At 35.2% G+C, this 21,836-nt stretch overlaps 1 protein-coding gene across 1 annotated transcript in view; it reads right to left on the reverse strand.

Annotated features, from left to right (window-relative positions):
- Nucleotides 1–3,883: 3,883 nt before the first annotated feature.
- The window catches only part of LOC123243268 (olfactory receptor 7D4-like), an 83,547-nt gene continuing 65,594 nt past the window's right edge, over nucleotides 3,884–21,836 (reverse strand). Inside the window, exon 3 of the mRNA XM_044671496.1 lies at nucleotides 3,884–4,835. Within this exon, the coding sequence (XP_044527431.1) occupies nucleotides 3,884–4,835 (952 nt within the window). The remainder of the gene's footprint in view (nucleotides 4,836–21,836) is intronic.

Genomic DNA, 21,836 nt, shown 5'->3' on the forward strand with positions numbered 1-21,836 from the left:
ATCATTCAGCAACTGACATATGCCCAATGGATATGAATAGGTGGTTTTCAGATGGAGAAATTAAAGCTATCAATCATACGAAAAAATATTCTAAATTACTCTTTATTAGAGAAATAGAACAATTCTGAGGTATTACCTCACACCTATCAGATTGGTCAGTATGACAGTAAAGGAAAGTGATAAATGTTGGAAGGGGAGTGGCAAAATTGGGATATTAAAACATTTTTGGTGGAGTTGTGAACTAATCCAACCATTCTGGAAGGCAATTTGGAATTATGCCTAAAGGGCTATAAAACTGCTCATGTGCTTGATCCTGTAATACCTCTACTGGCTCTCTATTCTAAAGAGATCATAAAAAGGGAGAAAGAACCTACTTGTACAAAAATATTTATGGCAGCTTTTTTTGTGATGTCGAAGAATCGGAAATTGAGGGGATATCTAGCAATTGGAAAATGGCTGAACAAGTTGTGGTGATAGAATATTAATGTGCTATCAGAAATGATGAGCAGGACAATTTCAGAAAAAAAGCTGGAAAGGCTTACATAAATTTATTGGAAGTGAAATAAGTAGAACCAGGAGAACATTATATACAGTAACAGCAATATTATATGATGTTTAACTATGAAAGACTTAGCTACTCTCAGTGATAAAATGATCCAGGACAATTCTGAAGAACTTATGACAACGAATGCTATCTAACTCCAGAAAAAGAATTGTTGAGGTCAGAATGCAGACTAAAGCATAATATTTTTCCAATTCATTTATGTTCTTATTTTGGAGTTTTGCTTTTATATGATGTTAATACATCTATAACCCGCATCTATAACCCAGATCAAATTGCTTACCATCTTTGGGGAGTGAGAGGGAAATTAAGGAGGGACACAACAAAGATCTTATAATGTCAGAAAATGTATGTTGAAAATTGATATTACATGTAATTGAGGAAATAAAATATCTTTTAAAAAGGAGTGGCTATTGTGACAAATGAAATTAATGATGTAATTAAAATGAAAAAAGAAAAGAAAATTGTTATTACATGTAATTAGAAAATAAAATATTTAAAATATTTCAGTTATATGCCACAATTATTCCCATTTTATAGAAGAAAAAATTGAAGCTGAGAGAGATTGTGATTTGCCCAGTGTCACACAGCCAAGAAGTTTCTGAGGCCAGATTTGAACTCAGAACCTCTTATGTCCAGGTCTGGCCCTCAAAATAGTCTTTTTCTTTTCTTTCCCTACTGAATTCCTCTCCTCCTCTTCTCTTAAGATTGCTGAAATAGTGAAAATACTCTCAGGACTTCTGCCTAATCTGACTCCCAAGATTCCTGATGATATTAGGGTTCAAATGTGTCATCTCCCAATGCTGGGATGTAAGCAGTTAATATTTGTTCAGTCCTTTATCATTGTTCATGCTTGTTTAGATTTTTATGTTTCTCTTAACTCTTATATTTGAACTTCAAAGTTTTTATACAGCTCTTGTCTTTTCATCTGGAATAGTGGGCAATCCTCTATTTCACTAAAAATCCATTTTCCCCTTAGACGATTATATTCAGTTTTTCTGGTTAAGTTATTCTTAGACATATATCTATATCCTTTGTCTTCTAAAATATTATGTTCCAATATCGCCACTTCTTTATGGTGGCGGCTGCTAAATCATGTCAAATCGTTACTGTGGTTCCTCAGTTCTTGATTACTTTCCTTCTGACTTCTTTTAGTATTCTTTTATTGACCTGGAAGTTTTTGATTAAAACTATAATATTCCTTGGAGTATTCATTTTGGAAGTTCTTTCAGAAGGTAATTAATGGGTTCCTTCTATTCTACTTTATCCATTGGTTAAAAGGTCTGGGCTGTTTTCTTTAAGGATTTCTAGAAATAGTATGTCTAGGCTCTTTCTTTGGTCATGATGTTTAAACAGTCCAGTGATTCTTTTTGAAAAAATACTTATCTTCTGTCTTATAGTCAATACTGTGTGTTGGCTCCAGAGCAGAAGAACAGCAAGGACTAGGCAATTGGGGTTTAGTGACTTGCCCAGGGACACACAGCTAGGAAGTATTTGAGTCCAGATTTGAATGCAGGACCTCTAGGCCTTGCTCTTAATCCAATGAATCATCTAGTTGCCCCCCAGACTAGTTATTGTTAAATTTTGTCTCTTTGATCACTTTAGCAGACCAGTTGTTTTTGTTATATCTTATATTTTCTTCTATTTTTCAATCTTCTGAAAAATAGTTTTCTATTATTTCTTGTATCATAGAGTCATTGGCTTCTAGTTGCTCCATTTCTAACTTTCAGAGTTTGTTTCATAGGCAGTTGCATATTTCTTGAACCAAGCTATTAATTCCCTTTATAATTTTTTAATGGCTGTCATTTCTTTTCCAGTTTCCCCTTGTGTGGAGTGGGTTTTGGGGAGGCTTAGCACCCCCAGAATTCACTCTAATGAGCAAACAGGAGACTTAGATAAGGTGCTGATTCAGAGCAGCCTTTATTAGAGAAAAAGCAGACAAGAGGGAACATTGCTGGGTATTATCTCAGCTATGTCCACTGGCTTACAAAAAGAATTCTTATTTTATAGGAAATCTATACAATGGTGCCTTGAGTTTACTATCACCTGTGTTTGAATCATTGGTTTTTTATCTGACATACTCCTTACCCCATTTTTGGTTCCCAGCTCTCTTAGGATCATGGGAGTATTTCTTAAATTAACACTTTCTCAGTTTTGGTCATAATTCAGAAAGATGCAAGGCCAGAGCCACAGTCTTTCAAGATGGGGCACTAATTTCCACAGGAGAATCTCATACTGTATCTTCTAGGCTCCATAGTTTCTTCACTGGACTCTTTATAATGTAATTAAGTAGAGATAGGCTTCTTTTCTCTCTTCCCTGAAGAGCACAGTTGAACTAATAAATATAGGAGAGTTACAGGAATAATTGCCCAGAAATTATTGCTACTACTACTAATCCTAATGCTAACCATAATTGTGAATAATGTACTTCTGATTTTTACTCCACACACCTTCTACCATTCTCATTTCACTAGCAGAAATATTTAACTCCTTTTAACACTCTTGTTCCATATCTTCCAACAATTCTAGTTGAATATATGCCCAAGATTTATTTTTCTTTGATGTTTTGCTTGTAGATGGTTTTGGAGACATTCTCTTCTTCTAGGTTCATGTCTCGAGTGCCCCAGTACTTAAAATAGCTTTTTCTGGTGGAATTCTTTTTTGTTTGTTCATTCTTTCAGCCTGCTTATTGACTTTGGACTTGAAGTTAGGACAAAGGTCTGTGCAATTGTAGGTGAAAGATCTGAGCTAATTCAGTTGCTGATTTCTTGGGAGTATTGGGTGTTGTTTTATTTCAAAGCTTAGGCTCAGGACCTGCAGGCTTGAAATACTTCCAAAGTAGCAATACCCCAGAAAAATGTGATTGCCGTTTCCTTCATCTGAAGTCTACAAGCTATTGACTTGGGTTTGTGTGTAAGCAATAGTGGACTGCAGATAGACTCAGCCACTATCAACCTGAATAAAACCGAGGTCTACTAATTCTACATCTAATACTTATTTAGAAAAACAGAAACTTTAAAAAACATAGATTGTAGAAAATAAGAAGGAAATATTAGAGAGAGTCCATAAATCAATACCATGGAAGAGGATAGTATGAGTGACAATAATCCAGGAAAACAGAAACCTGAATAATATACTTTGGGTTTTTTTTTTGTTGTTTTTTTTGTTTTTAAACCCTTGTACTTTGGTGTATTGTCTCATAGGTGGAAGATTGGTAAGGGTGCTGAATAATATACTTTGGATTGTCCTGACCATCATTTGGTTTCAAGGATTCTGCTTTCCAGCCTTTTGGTCTCAGATATCAATGACATGTTCCCAAGTCTAGGGAAAGGCAAATGTTCTGCTAATAAGCCTCCTGAGGGCATCTTTTATGTCCTTGTTTCTCATGCTATAGATGAAGGGGTTCAACATGGGAGTGACCACAGAATACATCACTGAGGCAACTGGGATCTTCCAGGAAGAGTGGGCAGCTGCGGAGCTCAGATAGACTCCCAGCCCTGTCCCATAAAATAGTGAAACAACACAGAGGTGAGACCCACAGGTAGAAAAGGCTTTATACTTCCCCCCAGGTGATGGGACTCTCAGTAAAGAAGAACAGATCTGACTATAAGAGAAAAGAATGCCTATGAGGGGGAGAATAGCCAGCAGACAAGTTACAAAATACACTAAGATATTATTGATGAGGGTATCAGAACAAGAAAGCTTTATAACCTGACTAATATCACAGAAAAAATGTGGAAGTTTATGTTGTGAACAGAACGTCAGCCTCGTCATCATTGAAGTGTGGAGAGTGGAGTTTAGCAGACTAATGGTCCATGAGATCAGAACCAACAGACCACATATTTGTGGACTCATTATAGTGACATAGTGCAGAGGATGACAGATGGCCACAAAACGGTCATAAGCCATTACAGTGAGAAGAAAATTGTCTAAAAAAGCAAAAACCAAGAAGAAATTCATTTGGGCAAGACATCCAGCATAGGAGATAGCCTGATTTTGTGAGAGGATGTTCACCAGCATCTTGGGCACTGTAGTGGATACTAGACAAAAATCAACAAAGGACAGATTAGAGAGGAAGAAGTACATGGGGGTGTGGAGGTGGGCATCTGAGACAATGGCCAGTATGATGAGAAGGTTCCCAACCACAGTGACCATGTACATGCCCAGGAAGAGCCCAAAAAGTGGCATCTGCTGTTCTGCAGTCTCAGAAAATCCCAGGAGGAAGAATTCTGACACATACGTTTGGTTTCTTGGTCCCATGCATTTGGTATATCTACAAGAAAAAAGATGTGGTAAGAGCCTAAATTGGAAATACAGGCATTTCTCACTTTTGTAATGGAAAAGGACACCAGATTTGGGCTCCAAATATGGTTATTCCAATTTCACATGTGCTGTTTTAAGCAATTCACTCACCATTTATTGCATTTGGTTTTCTCTTATGTAAAATGGAGTTGGTCTAGGTAATCATTTCCAACACTCACATCCTAGGAACTCTATTAATCATACATATACCTGAAGAAATTATAAATGAAATTAAAAATCTCTTCAAACAATATTCATTGAAGTTAAAAAGGTACTGTGAGAAATTAAACATTAAACACAGTACTATAAAAATATAGAAGAACATGGAACAGCGAATTCATGTAAATCATGAAGAGGAGATAATATTTTTTCAAGCCATATTTCCAAAAAAACTTGTAAGAAAAATGAAGAAAAGGAGAAAATTATATTCTATCTTCTAAGTTCAATAATTCTTTCTCTGGACGTATATGGCATTTTTTTTTATCATGAGTCCTTTATAATTATCCTGGATTCTTATATTGATTATTGATCAACATAAGTGAACATCATTGAGTATACATATTTTAAAAAATAAAATATAAATATAATCAGCTAACATAGTTAGCAACTACTTACATTTAAAATGTAAGGTAAAACATATATAAAACTAAAAAATGAATTAAAGGAAAAACACAAATTAGAGAAACAAATTCATGGTAGTGGCGACAGAAAAAGACAAAAAATATAAGAAATTGAGATTTTAAAAGTTATATCATCAACAATGGACGAATGGTCAAAAGGCATGAACAGTTTTCAAAAGAAAGATACAATCATTGAAATGATGCTCAATTTTGCTTAAAATTAAAAAATACAAAAAGACATTTTAAAGATATTACCTTAAATCCATGAAATTTGGAGAAAATAAACAAAGAAAAACAAAATGCAACACTGTTTAGAGTATTCATTGCAAATGGAATTGTAAAGTTCTAAAATCTTTTTGGACAATAATCTGGCATTGAATAATAAAAACTTAAAAATAAACCCCTTTTGACCAAATGACCTCATTTATGGATCTATATCAAGAAAACATTAAAAATTCATTGATAAAAAATTTCATAGTATCAATAAATGCAAATGCAAGTAAAACTTTGAAATAAGAGTGCAATAAGGGAGTCTGTAATACATTATCATTAAAACAAAATATAATGTAATTTAAACCAACTTTAAGGAATATGAAGTATTATAGGAATACCCTTATGAAATAATCCCAAGTTCAAAAAGCAGGGCCACAAGTATAGAAAACACCAGTTATGATACTTAAGAAAGAAAACTGAATATAAATGAAAGGACAAAGACTCCCATAAAAATTTAGTGGAAGTGAATGAAAAGTTCCTTTGATACTCTAATCCATTGAAATTTATTATTTTAAATGTAAATAGTTGCTAACTATGTTAACTGGTTTTATTTATATTTTATTTTGTAAAAATATGTATAATCAATGATGTTCACATGTTGAGCAATAATCAATACAAGTATCCATGACAATTCTTTTTTTTTTAGATTTAAATATTTAATTTTTAAGAAAAATTTTCCATGGTTACACGATTCATGCTTTTACTTTCCCCTTCACCCCCCACTTAACCACCTCCTCCCATAGCTGACTATCCATGACAATTCTAAAGGACTCATGATAAAGTAATGCTATATACCTCCAGAGAGAGAATTATTGAACTCTGAGAACAAAGTATAATTTTCTCATTTTATTTATTTTTCTTGCTAGTGTTTTTAGAAATATGACTTATATGGAGATGTATTGCTGATATACTGCTTGCCTTCTCGGTGATTGGGAGATTCAAAATTTAAAAAGAAAAGAATGTTAAAAATAAGCAAAAATTAAAAAAAAATTTAATGTACAACCAGAAGTAATTCTAATCCCCTGAAAAAGCACCCCAATAATGGGAGAGAAGGACAATGAAATGGAAGGAAAGTAGGGGATAGGAAATTTGTTCTGCAGGGAGGACAGTTGCAGAACTGAGAGACAAGAGAGCAGAAGGTCATTTGAGATAGCTCTATCCAGTGGCTCAAGGCAAAAATATAAGCAAGTGTTAGAGAGGGAGGGGGTGAATTCAAGATCCTGAAGTCAATAACAGCACTGTTTTCCCAATCTTCTTTTCAAATCCTTTCCCAGCCCATGTATAACAGTCTGAGTCTGAGTCTGAGCCATTCTCACTACTCTTTGACAGGGGATTCAATCCTTCCCCAGTCTCCCATTTTCTACTTAAAGGAAATAAATACCACACACTTCATTAACTTCAAAAAGACATTTACCTTCTATCTTAGAATCAATACTAAATATAGGTTCCAAGGCAGAAGAATAAGAACTAGGCAATTGGGCTTAAGTGTCTTGCCAAGAATAACACAGCCAAAAAGTGTCTGAGGGCATATCTGAACCCAGGACCTCCTGCCCCAAGGCTTGGCTCTCTATCTACTGAGCTACCTAGCTGTTCCTACTTCATTAACTTTTAAAAAGGATAGAATCCTTCCTTGACTGTTTACTACTCTGGTCACATACTATGTGAGTCAGCCCTTAGGGCAATGCAAAGCTTAAGCTAAAGGACCTATCCAAGCTTTGTAGTCAGAATCCTTCTATGGCAAGAATTAATCATGATCCTTGTCTCAGTCTTTTGGAAAAAGGAATGAAAAGTTTCTGTCCTTCTAGACATATTAATGGTGAATTGAAAAAGGTCAAAGAGCCTTCCTGGATTCTTGAATAAATTTACTTCAAATCTGATCTTCACTGGGCTCTATTCTTTGCTATTATAATCATGACAGGCATTATTTTTCTGGTGATTTAAATTTACCAATCACTTCCACAAACATATATTTAGTAACAGTAAAAATTATGTGCAGTATATAGGGAAGATATCTCCCTATTTTATGATATCAATGCAGAGAAGGGAATTAAATTGCCCAAAGTTATTTAATTTTCTTGACTCTGACTCTATAGCTCTTTTGCCATTTCTGTTTTTTGGGCATGGTGGACTCTGAACTTTCCTCTTGACCCAAAGCTGGATCAGATTGGACTGGACTCTGGGCTAGATTGGACTATGATTTGGATTTTATTGTTCTTGCTAGGATCTTCCTGGATGTCTGAGGGAAAATGGGACACCTCCCCTTTCCCTTGCCTCCTCTTTTTTCACATTACCTCCTCTTCCCTCCTAGCACTTACTGGACATCACCAAGAAGTGACTTGTGACTGATCTTCTTTCTGTCCTAGATTCTTGTCAAGAAGGAAGACACTAGCTCTTCCTCAGAGAAAAGGTGGAGAGTGGACCTCAGACATGAGGAGTGATGGCTCAGGGAGGCACAAATAGTCTCCCTCTCATTCCAGAACTGATGGTTTCCCTGGGGGTAGTGGCAGGTAGGGGAATATTTGTGATGTCTAGAGTCCCCATAGTTCTTCATTAGGGAAATCATAAAAATTGTCTTTATATTCCTGGAACATTTCAGCTCCATCTGGGTCAATGGGGAATAATGGCAGAAAGCTTAACAATGAGAGCTGTCCAAGAATGAATTGGCTACCTTATGGGAAAGTAAGGTATTCAAAGCTGGTGATCTTCAAGAGAATAGGGGACTGTTTATGTGAATTATTATAGAAACTGATATGAACGGAGGCTGAACTAGCTATACTCTAAAGTCCCTTTGGAATTTTGCTATGAAGAATCTATAAAGTAATAAGATATCCTTATTGTAAATGTCCTAACTGAATTGATGAATACTCACTTGGGACAGTATAATTAGATTTTTTCCTTGGGATAATGGTTGATGGCTGAGATCCCTTCCATATTTGAATGATGTGACATATGAGGCAATGAATTCTTTGACTGAATTTTGAAGAGCTTAGGGCGAAAGCAGGGTTCTTTTAATTTTTTTTTTAGCCAACTCCTTCCTATTATTATTTTTCAATTACATTTAGTTATGATTAACAATTGCTTTCTGATCTTTTGCAATCCAAATTTTCTTCCACTTTCCTCTCCCCACACCCAGGCAGTAAATAATCTGGTACAGGTTATTTCAGGATTTTCATGCAATACAATTTTCCTATTCCTCATGTTGTGGAAGAAGACATATATTGCACATTTTAGAAAAAAATTCATGAAGGAAATAAGGCAAGAAATAACATGGTTAAATCTGTATTCACACTCTGACAGTTCTTTCTATGACTGTGGATAGTATTTTTTATCATGGTGCCTTGGAGTTGTCTTGTGTTCTTGCATTGATCATAATAGTTTCATCCTTCATAGTTGATCATTGTACAAAATTTCTCTTACTATGTAAAATGGTCTCCTGGTTCTGATCATTTCACTTTGCATCAGTTCATCCAAGTCTTTCCAAATTTCTCTGAAATCATCCCTTTTGTCATTTTTATGGCTTAAGACATATAATATGACATTACAACCATATACCACAACTTGTTCAGCCATTTTCCAAGTATTGGACATCCCTTCAATTTCCATTTTTTTTACTACTACAAAGAGAATTGCTAGAAATATTTTTGTAACAAATAGGTCCTTTTCCCTTCTCTATTATTTTTTTTGGATTATAGGCCTAGTACTGGCAAAATGGGTTTAAAAAGTATGCAGTTTTATAGCTTCAAATTGCTTTCCAGAATAGTTCTATCAGTTCTCTATTAGTATTCTAACTTTCCTGTATCCTCTCCAGCACTTATCATTTTCCTTTTTGGTCATATTAGCCAATCTGATAAGTGTGAGGTGGTATTGCAGAGTTGTTTTAATTTGCCCTTCTATAATCAAAAGTGATTTTGGCATTTTTCATGTGACTACAGATATTTTTAATTTCTTCATCTGACAACTGTCTGTTCATATCCTTTGACCATTTATCAATTGGAGAATGACTTATACTCTTATAAATCTGTCTCATTTCCCTTTATATTTGAGAAATGAGGCCTTTGTCAGACATTCTTATAAATTTTTTTCAGTTCTTTTTTCCCTTCTAATTTTGCTTGCATTTGTTTAATTTGTACAAAACCCTTTTACCTTAATGTAATCAAAATTATTCATTTTACTTTTTGTAGTGTTCCCTATGTCTTGTTTAGTAATAAATTCTTCCCTTATCCTTAGAACTGACAGGAAAACAATTCTATGTTCCTTAATTTGTTCATGGCATCACCCTTTTTTTCAAGATCATGTATTCATTTAGATTTTATCTTGGTTTATGGTGTGAGAAGTTGGACTATGCCTAGTTTCTGCCACATTATTTTTCAGTTTCCCAGCAATTTCCCAAGTTTGGATCTTTAGATTTGTTNGCCACATTATTTTTCAGTTTCCCAGCAATTTCCCAAGTTTGGATCTTTAGATTTGTTTAATACTGGGTTAATATAGTTATTTACTATCGTGTATTAATTACCTCAACAATTCCACTTGTCCCCTACTCTGTCTCTTAGCCAGTGCCATATTGTGTTGATAACTATAGATATCAACTATATGTGCTTTGTAGTACAGTTTGAGATCTCGTACAGATAAACATCCATCCTGCATATTTTTTCTCATTAAATTCTTTGATATTATTGTCCTTTTGTTCTTCCAGATGAATGCTATTTTTTCTAGCTCTATGAAATAATTCTTGGCAAGTTTGATGAGTATGGCACTGAATAGATAAATTAATTTAGGCAGAATTTCTATTTTTATTATATTAACTTGGCCTACCCATGAGCAACTAATGCTTTTCCAATTGTTTAGATATGATTTTATATGTACGTAAAGTATTTTGTATTTATGTTAGTATAGTTGCAGGTTTTGTTTTAGTAGGTACATTCCCATATATTTTATATTGTTTTCTAATATTTTAAATGAAATTTCTCTTTCTATCTCCAGCTGTTGGACTTTATTAGTGGTATGAAGAAATATAGGCAATTTATGAGGGTTTATTTCATATACTGAAAATTTGCTAAAATTGTTAATTATTCTAATTAGTTTTTTTAGATGGTTCTTTGGGATTTTCCAAGTAGACTATTATATTATCTCCAAGGGTGATGACTTTGTTTCCTCATTGCCTATTCTAATTCCCTCAATTTCTTTTTATTCTCTTATTGCTATAGCAAGCATTTCCAGTATTGGAAATTTGAAATATTGAATTAAACAATATTGAAAAGTAGTGTTGATAATGGATATCCTTCCTTCACCCTTGGTCTTTTTGGGAAGGCTTCAAGATTATCTCCTTTACAGATGTTTGCTGATGTTTAAGATAGATGGCATTTATAATTTTAAGGAAAGCTTCATTTATTCCAATATCCTGTGTTTTTTAAAGTAAGGAATGGGTGTTATATTTTTTCTGCATCTATTGATATAATCATATAGTTTTCATCACTTTTGTTATTGATGAAGTCAACTATGCTGATAGTTTTCCTAATATTGAACCATCCCTGAATTCCTGACATGAGGTATGGTAATAGTGTATAATCCTTGTGATATGTTTCTGTAATTTCCTTGCTACTATTTTATTTAAGATTTTTGCATCAATATTTATTAGGAAGATTGGTCTATAGTTTTTTATCTGTTTTTTTTCTCTTCCTGGCTTAGATATCAGCAGGATAATTAATTATTACTTTCCTCTGCAAAAATACAATCAGTTCTACCTTATTGAGTCTTAGATTTTTTACTTTTCTGTTTACCTTTTTACTCTTCTCTTGAATGTTGAATTTGATCCTCATATTTTCTCTTCAACTATGGTCTTTTTTGTCAGGAATGTTTGAAAATCCTCCATTTTATTAAATATTCATTTCTTTCCTGCCCTATTAGACTATGCTCAGTTTTGCAGAGTATGTGACTTTGATGGTGGTTCCAGATCTTTTGCTTTTCAGAATATTATTTCATATGCTTTCTGGTCCTTTATTGTAGAATTTGCTAGACCTTGTGTAATCCTGACTGTGACTCCATAATATTTGAATTGTTTCCTTCTGGCTGTTTGTACTATTTTTAACTTGGCCTAGGAGTGAAGGAATTTGGCTACAATAGTCCTGGATGTTTTATGTGTGGGATTCTCTTTAAGATGGTGTTCAGTGAATTCTTTCCATTTCTATTTCCCTGTCTTGTTCAAGGATATCAGGATAGTTTTCCCTAACAATTTCTTGTAATATGGTATCTACTCTCTTTTCTTCATCATGCTTTTCAGGTATTATTTTTTTAAACCCTTACCTTTTACCTTAGAATCAATATTATGTATTGATTCAAAGGCAGAATAGTAGTAAAGGCTAGGCAATTGGGGTTAAGTGACTTGCCCAGGGTCACACAGCTAGGAAGTCTCTGAGGTCAGATTTGAACCTAGGACCTCCCATCTCTAGGCCTGGCTCTCAATCCTCTGAGCTATCTTACTGCTCCCTGGTTTTCAGCCATTCTGATGATTCTTAGATTATATCTCCGGGTCATTATATTTTCCAGATCAGTTGTTTTTTCCAGCTAGATATTTCATGTTTCTTCTATTTTTTATTCTTTGATTTTGTTTTTTTTTCTGATTTATTATGAAGCCATTCACTTCCATTTGTATAATTCTCATTTTTTGGAAGTTATTTTCTTCTTTAAGTTTTATGGTTTCTTTTCCATTTCACTAATTTCACTAATTAAAAATTGTTTCCTTCAGTGTGTTCTCAAGCCTTTTTCATCTGATCCAATTTGGTCTTTAGAGAGTTGTTTTCTTCAGTATTTTTTACTTCCATTTTCATTTGCCTGATTCTAGTTTTTAGGGAATTGTTTTCTTCATTAAAATCTTTTACAAGCTGTTGAATCTCTCTGTCATTTCTTTTATTTGATTTTTAAACTTCTTTTCAAGTTTTTCCAAGGGTTCTTTTGAGGCCTGGCACCCTTTTGTCCTTGCCTTTCAGGCTTCACATATTTCTATTTTGGAATTATTTTCCTCTTTGAGTTGGCATTCCAATCTTCCCTATCACTAAAGTAATTTATTAAGGTCATATTTTCCCTTTGTCTTTTGCTCATCTTGTCAGGTATCCTTTTTTCTTTTTCCTTATGTTGTCTATATTTTGAAGTTCTGCCATGCCTCTGGTGTAGAGGGAGTACTGTTTTAAGTCTGCAGACTAGTCTGCTCTGGTGTTTGGAGTGGGTTTGGCTGCCTTTGGATCCCATAGTGTGCACTTGAGTTGGGTGTGGCCTGTCAGGCTTGCTATGGGGACACTTATAGCTATTTTGTCTAGCTGAATTCTGTTCTCGCTGTTGTCAGTTCCCCTAATATCTCTGGAAATGGGCTAGTCCCTAGACTTACAGTATTTTGCCTCCAGGCTGCCCTAGCTAGGTCTTGCCTGAGCCTTCTCCCGAGCTTTGCTCAGTGGCCTAGTCAAACTGGTACCCTTTGCAACTGTGCTGGGCAAGATGGTCCCCCTCTATACCTCCTCCTGGGCTTCATTAGTTTTATCAGTCCTGCTGGTACCCTGCCTAGCCACATTGAGTGTGCTGGTCTTACCTGTGCCCTTCCTGGGCTGCACCTGGTGGGTTGTTCTGGCTGGTACTCTTCTTGGACTCATTGAGCTGGTTCCATCAGTACTCTTCCTTGCCACTTTGGGTGAGCTAGTTCCACCTGTACCTTTTCCTGGATCACATGTGGTACAACATGTCCCACATATATACCACTTGTCCCGGCTCTGGTGGCTCCCCAGTGTTGCAGGTGTTGGTCTACTCTCTGTTCTCCCTATGAGCTGGTTGCCTCTTACTTTTCTTCATTTTGAGGCATTTTTTTCCTTTTTTTTCTACATGTGAATGATCATAGAAGGGTTTGCATGGGCTGGAAGAGATTCTTTACTCCACTTTCTTAGTTCTCTGAATTTATACATCACATCATGGAAATTGACTTGGCTTTGGAGACGGATGAATTTGGTTCATATTCTAATTCTGTTGCTTATTGACCCTGAACAAGTTACTTCTATAATTTGGGCCTCAGTTTCTTGATCAGTATGATGAGATGAACTCATGAACTCTAAGTTCCTTTTTCAGTATTATAACCTATAATCTATAAGGGGATTCCTACTTAAGTACAAGTTGGATTAGATAATTTTTGATGTCCTTTCCAGTTTTGTGTGTATAAATGTAGCCTATTCTACCAATTATATGTCTAATTTTAGTGCTATTCCTCTCTCTTCTAATTCTCCAGGTAGGTGTAGACCAGAGGTATCAAACATGTCATCTACAGACCACACACAGATCACAATACTCCCAAATAAGGTCTGAACCAGATTTAAAGGGAATTGAGAAGTATTTAACATAACAAAATTATAAGAAAATATAAATAATATTAATATGTGGTTTTCTATGTCAAGATGTAGTACACAGGGATCTAGATGCACATTTTAGTAATTCCCATTCATGTATGATTTTCATACTAAAGATATATACTATCCTTTATATTTTCCTTAGAGATGAATGATAGAGGAGCAACTAGATATCATGGTGGATAAAGCAGTAGGCATGGGACTGGGAGAACCTGGGTTCAAATCTGTCCTCAGATACTTCTTATTGTGTGACCCTGGGAAAAATCACTTAACCTTAAGGGATGAATGGCGGGTTCCACTTCTTCTAATAAGATCATGTCTCATTATCTGAATCTCAGTTCCTTTCCTAGTCAAAGTACTGGAGAACAAATGAAGTATTACCCAGTTACTCAATTTTCTAAAGGTCCTGTATTTACGCATATGGAAACATTCCTATCCCCTGCATCGGTGATGGCAAACCTATGGCACATGTACACACGTAGCCATTTTTGATGACACGCGGCCTCATGTTGAGGATGAAACATTTGCTGCAGTGTAGTGTAGACACTCTGTGCACTATAGATGACAATTCTACCTATATTAGTTTATCTATTTTGGTTTATTAAATACAGTTATAGATTACAATTATACATTTTTGTTAAACTATAAATATAGCAAAACTATGTTTTTTTTCTCAAAATGTCACACCACCTGATTTATGCTCAGTTTTTGGTGAATTCTGACACACCAAGCTCAAAACATTGCCCATCACTGCCCTACATCTTAAGGAATAATACGGGGAGGCTTCTATTTTCTTTTTGTTCTTTTTTTTAAAACCCTTAACTTCTGTGTATTGCCTTATAGGTGGAAGAGTCGTAAGGGCTAGGCAAATGGGGGTCAAGTGACTTGCCCAGGGTCACACATCTGGGAAGTGTCTGAGGCCAGATTTGAACCGAGGAGCTCCTGTCTCTAGGCCTGACTCTCAATCCACTGAGCTACCCAGCTGCCCCCTCCATTTTCCTTTAATGCAAGGAACAATACCCCTGAGAAAAGTGCATATGAAAACCATAGACCTGGTTTCAGTGCCTATACTAAGTAAACTTTGCAAGAATATTAAGGTAGCTGATCCAAAATCATTTATTAAACACTGACTGAGTGCTAGGAACTATGTTAGTTGTTAAGGATACAAAGACAAAATTGAACCAGTCCTTGCTTTCAATAAACTTACATTCTACCAAGAAACATATATATGTAGGAGAATATATAGGATAAATGTAGGGCAGTTTAGAGAGATAGAGGGCAGAAGAAATTAGAAAGTATCAGAAAAAAAGTTTCACACAGTAGGTGGTATATAAGCTCATCTTGCAGCAGGTAAGGAATTCTATGAGTTGGAAGTAAGGAAGGAGCATTCCACGGGGGTCTGTGTAAGGGAGTGATACTTTGGGAGAATAGCAAGACCAGTTTGATTATGACATTGAAGTAACATTAATGGGCTGAAAAAATAAGTTGGAGTTCAAAAAATTGAAGGATTTAAAAACTAAACAGAGGAGTCCCTTAAAACATTTAAAATAAATCTTTCATGTGAGGGATAAAAAACATGAAAAAACTATCTCTCTTTCCAACCTCCTAATTTGTCTTGATCTGGAAGAATGTCACACTATGACCTTTTGTTGGCTCTGCCACTCCATTAATTTGAGGAGTTATTTTAAAGTTGTGTGGACAGGAATCTTGGGAAAGTTTAGCTAAGAGTTTTCTCTACTCTTCCATCTTGGTTCTGCCCTAGAAATCCAAAATAAATAAATTTAAATATAATTGCTAAGCAAGTTTGGTTGGTTATACTAATATGCAATGTTAAATTTTTAATGAAATATTTAAGTAAATTTTAAGAAAGCTTGAAAAATGAGAATATCAAGCCTAGTATAACAAGATTAATAGGCATACATATATAATTTTATGCTTGGATTTCACAACTTTAGTGTTAAAAATACAATGGAGGAAAGGCAGGGTTAGCCTGGAAATCTTCTAGAGATTATAAGTAACTCCCAGCTTAATGTGATATTGAAAAAAAGAAATTAATTTACTCTTAGGCTGAACTGAAAGGCAGCGCTAAGCATTAGGGAGGTAATAACTCTGACCTATTCTTCCCTAATTAAATTGCAAGCAGAGTACTGTATTCAGTCCTGGGCATCACATTTAAGTGAAGAGATTGGCAAGCTGGATTATTTCCAAGACATGATTTACCAAGATCGTAAGAGGCATTATCATGACATATGAGAATCAGTTTAAAGAACTACCAATATTGGGGAAGAGAAGACTCTGGGGAAGGAAGAGACATGACAGCTGCTTTGAGATGTTTGAATTGTTTTCATGAGAGAGAGAGAGATTGGACTTGTTCTGCTCAACCCCAAAAGACTGAACTAGAGACAATAATAATGAGAAGTCAAAAAGAAGCAGATTTTGGTTAAATAGATTATTTTAACACTGGAGTGGGCTGGGAGAAAGCAAATGCTTACTGACCATTTATTGGGAAAGCTGTAGACCACAGAGTCAAATAAAAAGGGAAGGAGGGCACTAAACCATGCATAAGTATTCTTGCTGTGGCATATTGACATAGAAACCCACATGATATTGTTTATGTTCTACTGTATTTTTATTTGTTTTATTAAATGCTTTATATTTCTCTATTATTTTTTAATCTGCTTGGCCACACTGGGAATTTTGCTGATCACCCTTTGGGTGTTTAACACCTTTGTTATAGATTATTCAGATTGGATTCTTTAGTCTCTGAGGAGCCTTCCTTCTCAAGATGTCCAGAACTGAATCTCCTTATTGTCCAAGTGTTGTACAGTTTTTCCCCACTGTTAAGAAGTTTTCTGCCAAGATTTCCTGTTCCTCAAGAAGCTGAGCTGCTCAGGGATTGGAAAGAGGGTTATAAGATTTTTCTAATGAGGAGCTTGGGGAATCCAACCTCTTGAAAACCTAGAAATTAAAGACATTTTTCCTGGTCTTCCACAGGTCCAGATACTAGCTATTCCAGACCAGAAAGGAGTCAGTCTCTGCTTTCCAGAGTTATCAGTCCATCTGCCTGAAACTATCTATCTGTTTTTCCTGGGACCTAAAGCTTCAACTTTCCTTGTTTTATCTTCCAACACTTCGAGGCAGAAAAAGAAGCAGCAAAACGTGTTTGCTTGGTGATGCTCAGTAAGTGCTTGAAGGTGGTAAGTGTTTGGACGGTGGAGAGAAAAAAGAAGAGATGGGAAGTAAGGAAAAGAGAAGCAACCTGTACTGCTCCAAAACACAAGATAATTTTCTCATGCCCATTTCAGTTCAAATCATAGTCTAATCCAATCTAAAGAGCAGCAAAACTTAACTCAGTCTAGAGTCTACTTGAAAGCTCAGAGTTCAGCCTAGGACTGGGGCCAAGTTTGGGAGAGAAACAAAAGTTATAAAAATGGGAGCTCTACTCCGAGTCAAGAGAACCATATTCAATTTCTAGCCCTGCTACTAACTGGAAATATGACTTCCGTTTATTTCTCCCTTTCTAACCCTGAGCTACAAAATATACCCCAAAAATCATTTATTATGACCAAGTTGGATCTGTGCCAGGGATGTAAAGATATTTCAGCTGTAGGAGAACAATAAATATAATTGATCATGTTAAAAATCCAAATACCCCAACCACATGATAGCACAATAGGTTCATAAAAGTAATACAGTGCAATGATCATATATGCTCAAATAAACAAGCAAACTTCCAAGTAGAGGCATATAGGAAACTTTTAAAAATATAGTTTAAAAATCTATCTAAAAGGGGCAGCTGGGTAGCTCAGTGGAGTGAGAGTCAGGCCTAGAGACAGGAGGTCCTAGGTTCAAACCCGGCCTCAGCCACTTCCCAGCTGTGTGACCCTGGGCAAGTCACTAGACCCCCATTGCTCACCCTTACCGCTCTTCCACCTATGAGACAATACACCGAAAGTACAAGGGTTTAAAAAAAAATCTATCTAAAACCAAAAGGAAGCATCATATACAGAAGTGATACATTAGAAAATTTTCCAATAAGTATAGGAATAAAGCAAGAATGCTCACTTTCCCCACTATTGTTTGATATAATTTTGAAAATGATAGCAATAGTAATAAGGCAAAAGAAAGAAATTTAAAATTAAGATAAGTAAAGAGGAGATAAAATCATTCTTATTTACAGTGATGATGGAATACTTGGAAAATAGTAGGAATCAGCAAAGATGCTAATTGAGACTATTAATAACTTCAGCAAAGTTGCAATCTACAGAATAAACCCTAAAAACCAACTGCATTTCTATATGATAATAACAAAATCCAAGAAGCAATAATAGAAAAGGAAATTCCATACAAATAATGATAAAAAGCATAAAATACATAGAAATCTATATACCAAAGAACACAAATGAGTCATATAAATTCAATTATAAGGTACTTCTTAAAAAATAATGGGGAATGTAAAGAGCTGGGAAAATATTCAGTGCTCACACCTAAGCAATGCCCATATAATAAAGATGACAATAATCCCAAAGTTAATTTATGCTTTTAATGCTATACTAATCAAATTACAATTACAAAAGATAAGGTAGATAACTTCAATTATATGAAATTGAAAAGCTTGTGCAAGGCAAAATTAATGCATCTAGAGTAAGAATGAAAGTGACAACTGGGAAATGATCTTTGTCTCAAATTTTAATAATAAGGGTTTGGTAACCAAGATATATGGAAGGTGTTTTTATATGTTATACATAACCATATGTATATGTCATGTTTTATGTGTCAGAATTATTTTTCTTTTTTTGAGAGCATTTATTATTTGTTTTAATATAGAATGTAATGTGTAATGTAATAATATACAGATGATTTGTTATAAATATGCAATATATTATAATAAATATGCTTATCTAAGAGAAACAAATTCTCACAGTATCTGTGTCCAAAAGTCTATGTCTTATTCTTTTTTTTTCTCTCTCTCCTTTCTCTTCCCTTCTCTGCAAGAAAGCAATCATTATGATATGATATAGGTTGTATATATATATTATCTTATAAGACATATTACCTGTTCATCATGTTGTGAAACAAGACACATATTACTTACATAGAGAAAAATTCATGGAGGAAATAAAGTGAAGCATGGAAGGCTTCAGTTTGCATTCAGATTTCATCTGTTTCTTCTGTAGTGGTGGATATGCTTTTTCATCATGAGTCCCTTGGAATTGTCCTGGATACTTGCCTCGCTAATAATAGTTGTCATTCAGAGTTAATCGTCATACATTATTATTGTTGCAGTTACAATGTTCTCCAGATTCTGTTCACTTCTCTTTGCCTCACTTCCTATGAGTCTTTCTAGGTTTTTTGGTGATGACCTTGTTTGTCAATTCTGATGGCACAATAGTATTTATTACAATCATATAACACAATTTGTTCAGTCATAATAATATAGATATAAATAACTATTTCCTAATAACTACATTGTCAAAGGCTATAAACAAATAGTTCTCAAAAGAATAATGCAAAGTATTGAAAATCACATGAAATAATGTCCTACATCACTAATAATAAGAAAAATTAGAGACTGTAATAAGGTTAAAAGAAGATGGTGACTTAGACAGAGCAAATCTTAAAACCTCCACACCCTTACACACAGAGATAGAAAACAATGAGCTTTGAGAAGAAAGAGGACCAAATCTAATAATGGGACAGAGCAGGGGGAATCCTACTATAGCACAACTAAAGAGGTATGCCATGAAAAAGGCTTCAATTCTTGAACTGTCGGGTCTGAGAGGATAGAAGGGGAATCCCAGGATGCCTCCCCCACGTGCTGTGCAGAGTCTCCAATGGCCTGGGAAATCTCAGGGCCAGTGGGCACACTGGTCTGGAGAGAGGGCCTTGCTGGCACCAGACTCGGGGAGTTAAACACAGGCACTGGAGAGGTGACTGGAGGAAAAAACCAGAGAAACACAGCAAAAATGCTTGGAAGTTGGTGGCTTAAGAGCCAAACCCCAGAGCAAAGACAGGTTGGTTTCCTCATACCAAGATAGAGAACTCAGGGCTTCAAGAGGAAAGAAAACCAGATCAAACACAGCGGACAGCACAGGGGGAACCCACTGCTGGAAAGCTCAGTTCAGTGAAAGCACTCCTTCTTGTGCCCCCAAGTTTTGGGGGGCGGGGTTTTGTTTGTTTGTTTTTTCCCTCCTCTCCAGGTTTTAGCCTTAGGGCAGATTAAGCAGTAAGATTAATCTAATCAATATAGGATTAATCCCAGCAATTGGACAGACAAGAAGTCTTCAGAGGGCAGAGAAAGTAACTACAAACGTCCATTGCCAGCTTGGGGAAGATCTTTCATCAAAGATCATTAAATACATCTGCTTAAACTAGCAGAACAAGGAAGGAAAAAATATGAGTAAGCAACAGAAAAAGAGAAAAGAAATGACAACTGACAGCTTCTTTCAAGGAAGTGAAAAGAGAGCAAATGAAATAGAAATAGAAGAAGAGGAAGTAGTTCCAATAAACTGGACACAGGTTTTGGAAGATCTCAAAATTCAATTAACTCAAGAACTTCAGGAACTCAAAAAGCAATCAAGAGAGGCAAGAGAGGCTGAAGGCAATTTGAAAAAGGAAATACACGGACTAAAACAAGAAAATAAAGTCTTAAAAGCCAGAATTGACCAGCTTGAAAATGAAGCAAAAAAGGCAAAAGATGATCTACAAAGAAAATCAGACCAGAAGGAGAGGGATAACCAAAAAGCCAGGGATGAAATTCAGTCTTTAGAAAACAGAACTCAACAATTAGAAGCAAATGACTTCACAAGGCAGCAATAATGTATTAAACAAAATTTAAAAAATGAAAAATTTGAGGAGAATATGAAACACCTCATTGATTCAACCAAAGATCTGGAGAACACAGCTAGAAGAGACAGCTTAAGAATTATTGGTTTACCAGAACATCATGATAAAATAAAAAGTTTAGATAGCGTCTTACAAGAAATTATCAAAGAAAATTGCCCTGAAGTTCTTGCACAAGAGGGAAAAGTGGAAATAGAAAGAATCCATAGATCACCTCCTACACTTAATCCACAACTGAAAACTTCCAGGAATATTATAGTCAAATTCAAAAACTACCTGACCAAGGAAAAAATATTACAAGCTACTAAAAAGAAGTCATTCAGATATCAGGGAACCACAGTTAGGATAACACAGGATCTGGCTGCATCTACACTGAAGGACTGGAAGGCATGGAACACAATATTCTTGAAAGCAAGAGAATTGGTTCTACAACCAAGAATCAACTATCCAGAAAAACTAACTATATCATTGCAGGAGAAAGTATGGTCATTCAATAAAATTGAGGACTTCCAAACATTCATCAAGAAAAAAATGGACTTGAACAGAGAGTTTGCTGCCCAAACCCAGAACTCAAGAGAATCAGCATAAGGTAATTAAGAGAATGGGGGGAGGAGAAAAAAATTCTTTTCTTTAAGGGACATAACAAGTTCAATCAATTTATATCACAAGAAGAAAAGAAGATATTGGCAAATATTAAATATTGTTATCACCAACAGGGTAACTAGAAGAAATTTACATAGAGGGAACAGGGACAAACTGTATAGGATGAAATGTCAAGGGATATATATGTGTGTGTGTTTATGTGTGTATGTATGTGTGTGTGTATTTATGTATAAATATATACAAAACTGGGGGGGG

This window comes from Gracilinanus agilis, chromosome 1 (assembly GCF_016433145.1).
Source record: "Gracilinanus agilis isolate LMUSP501 chromosome 1, AgileGrace, whole genome shotgun sequence".
Taxonomy (NCBI): Eukaryota; Metazoa; Chordata; class Mammalia; order Didelphimorphia; family Didelphidae; genus Gracilinanus; species Gracilinanus agilis.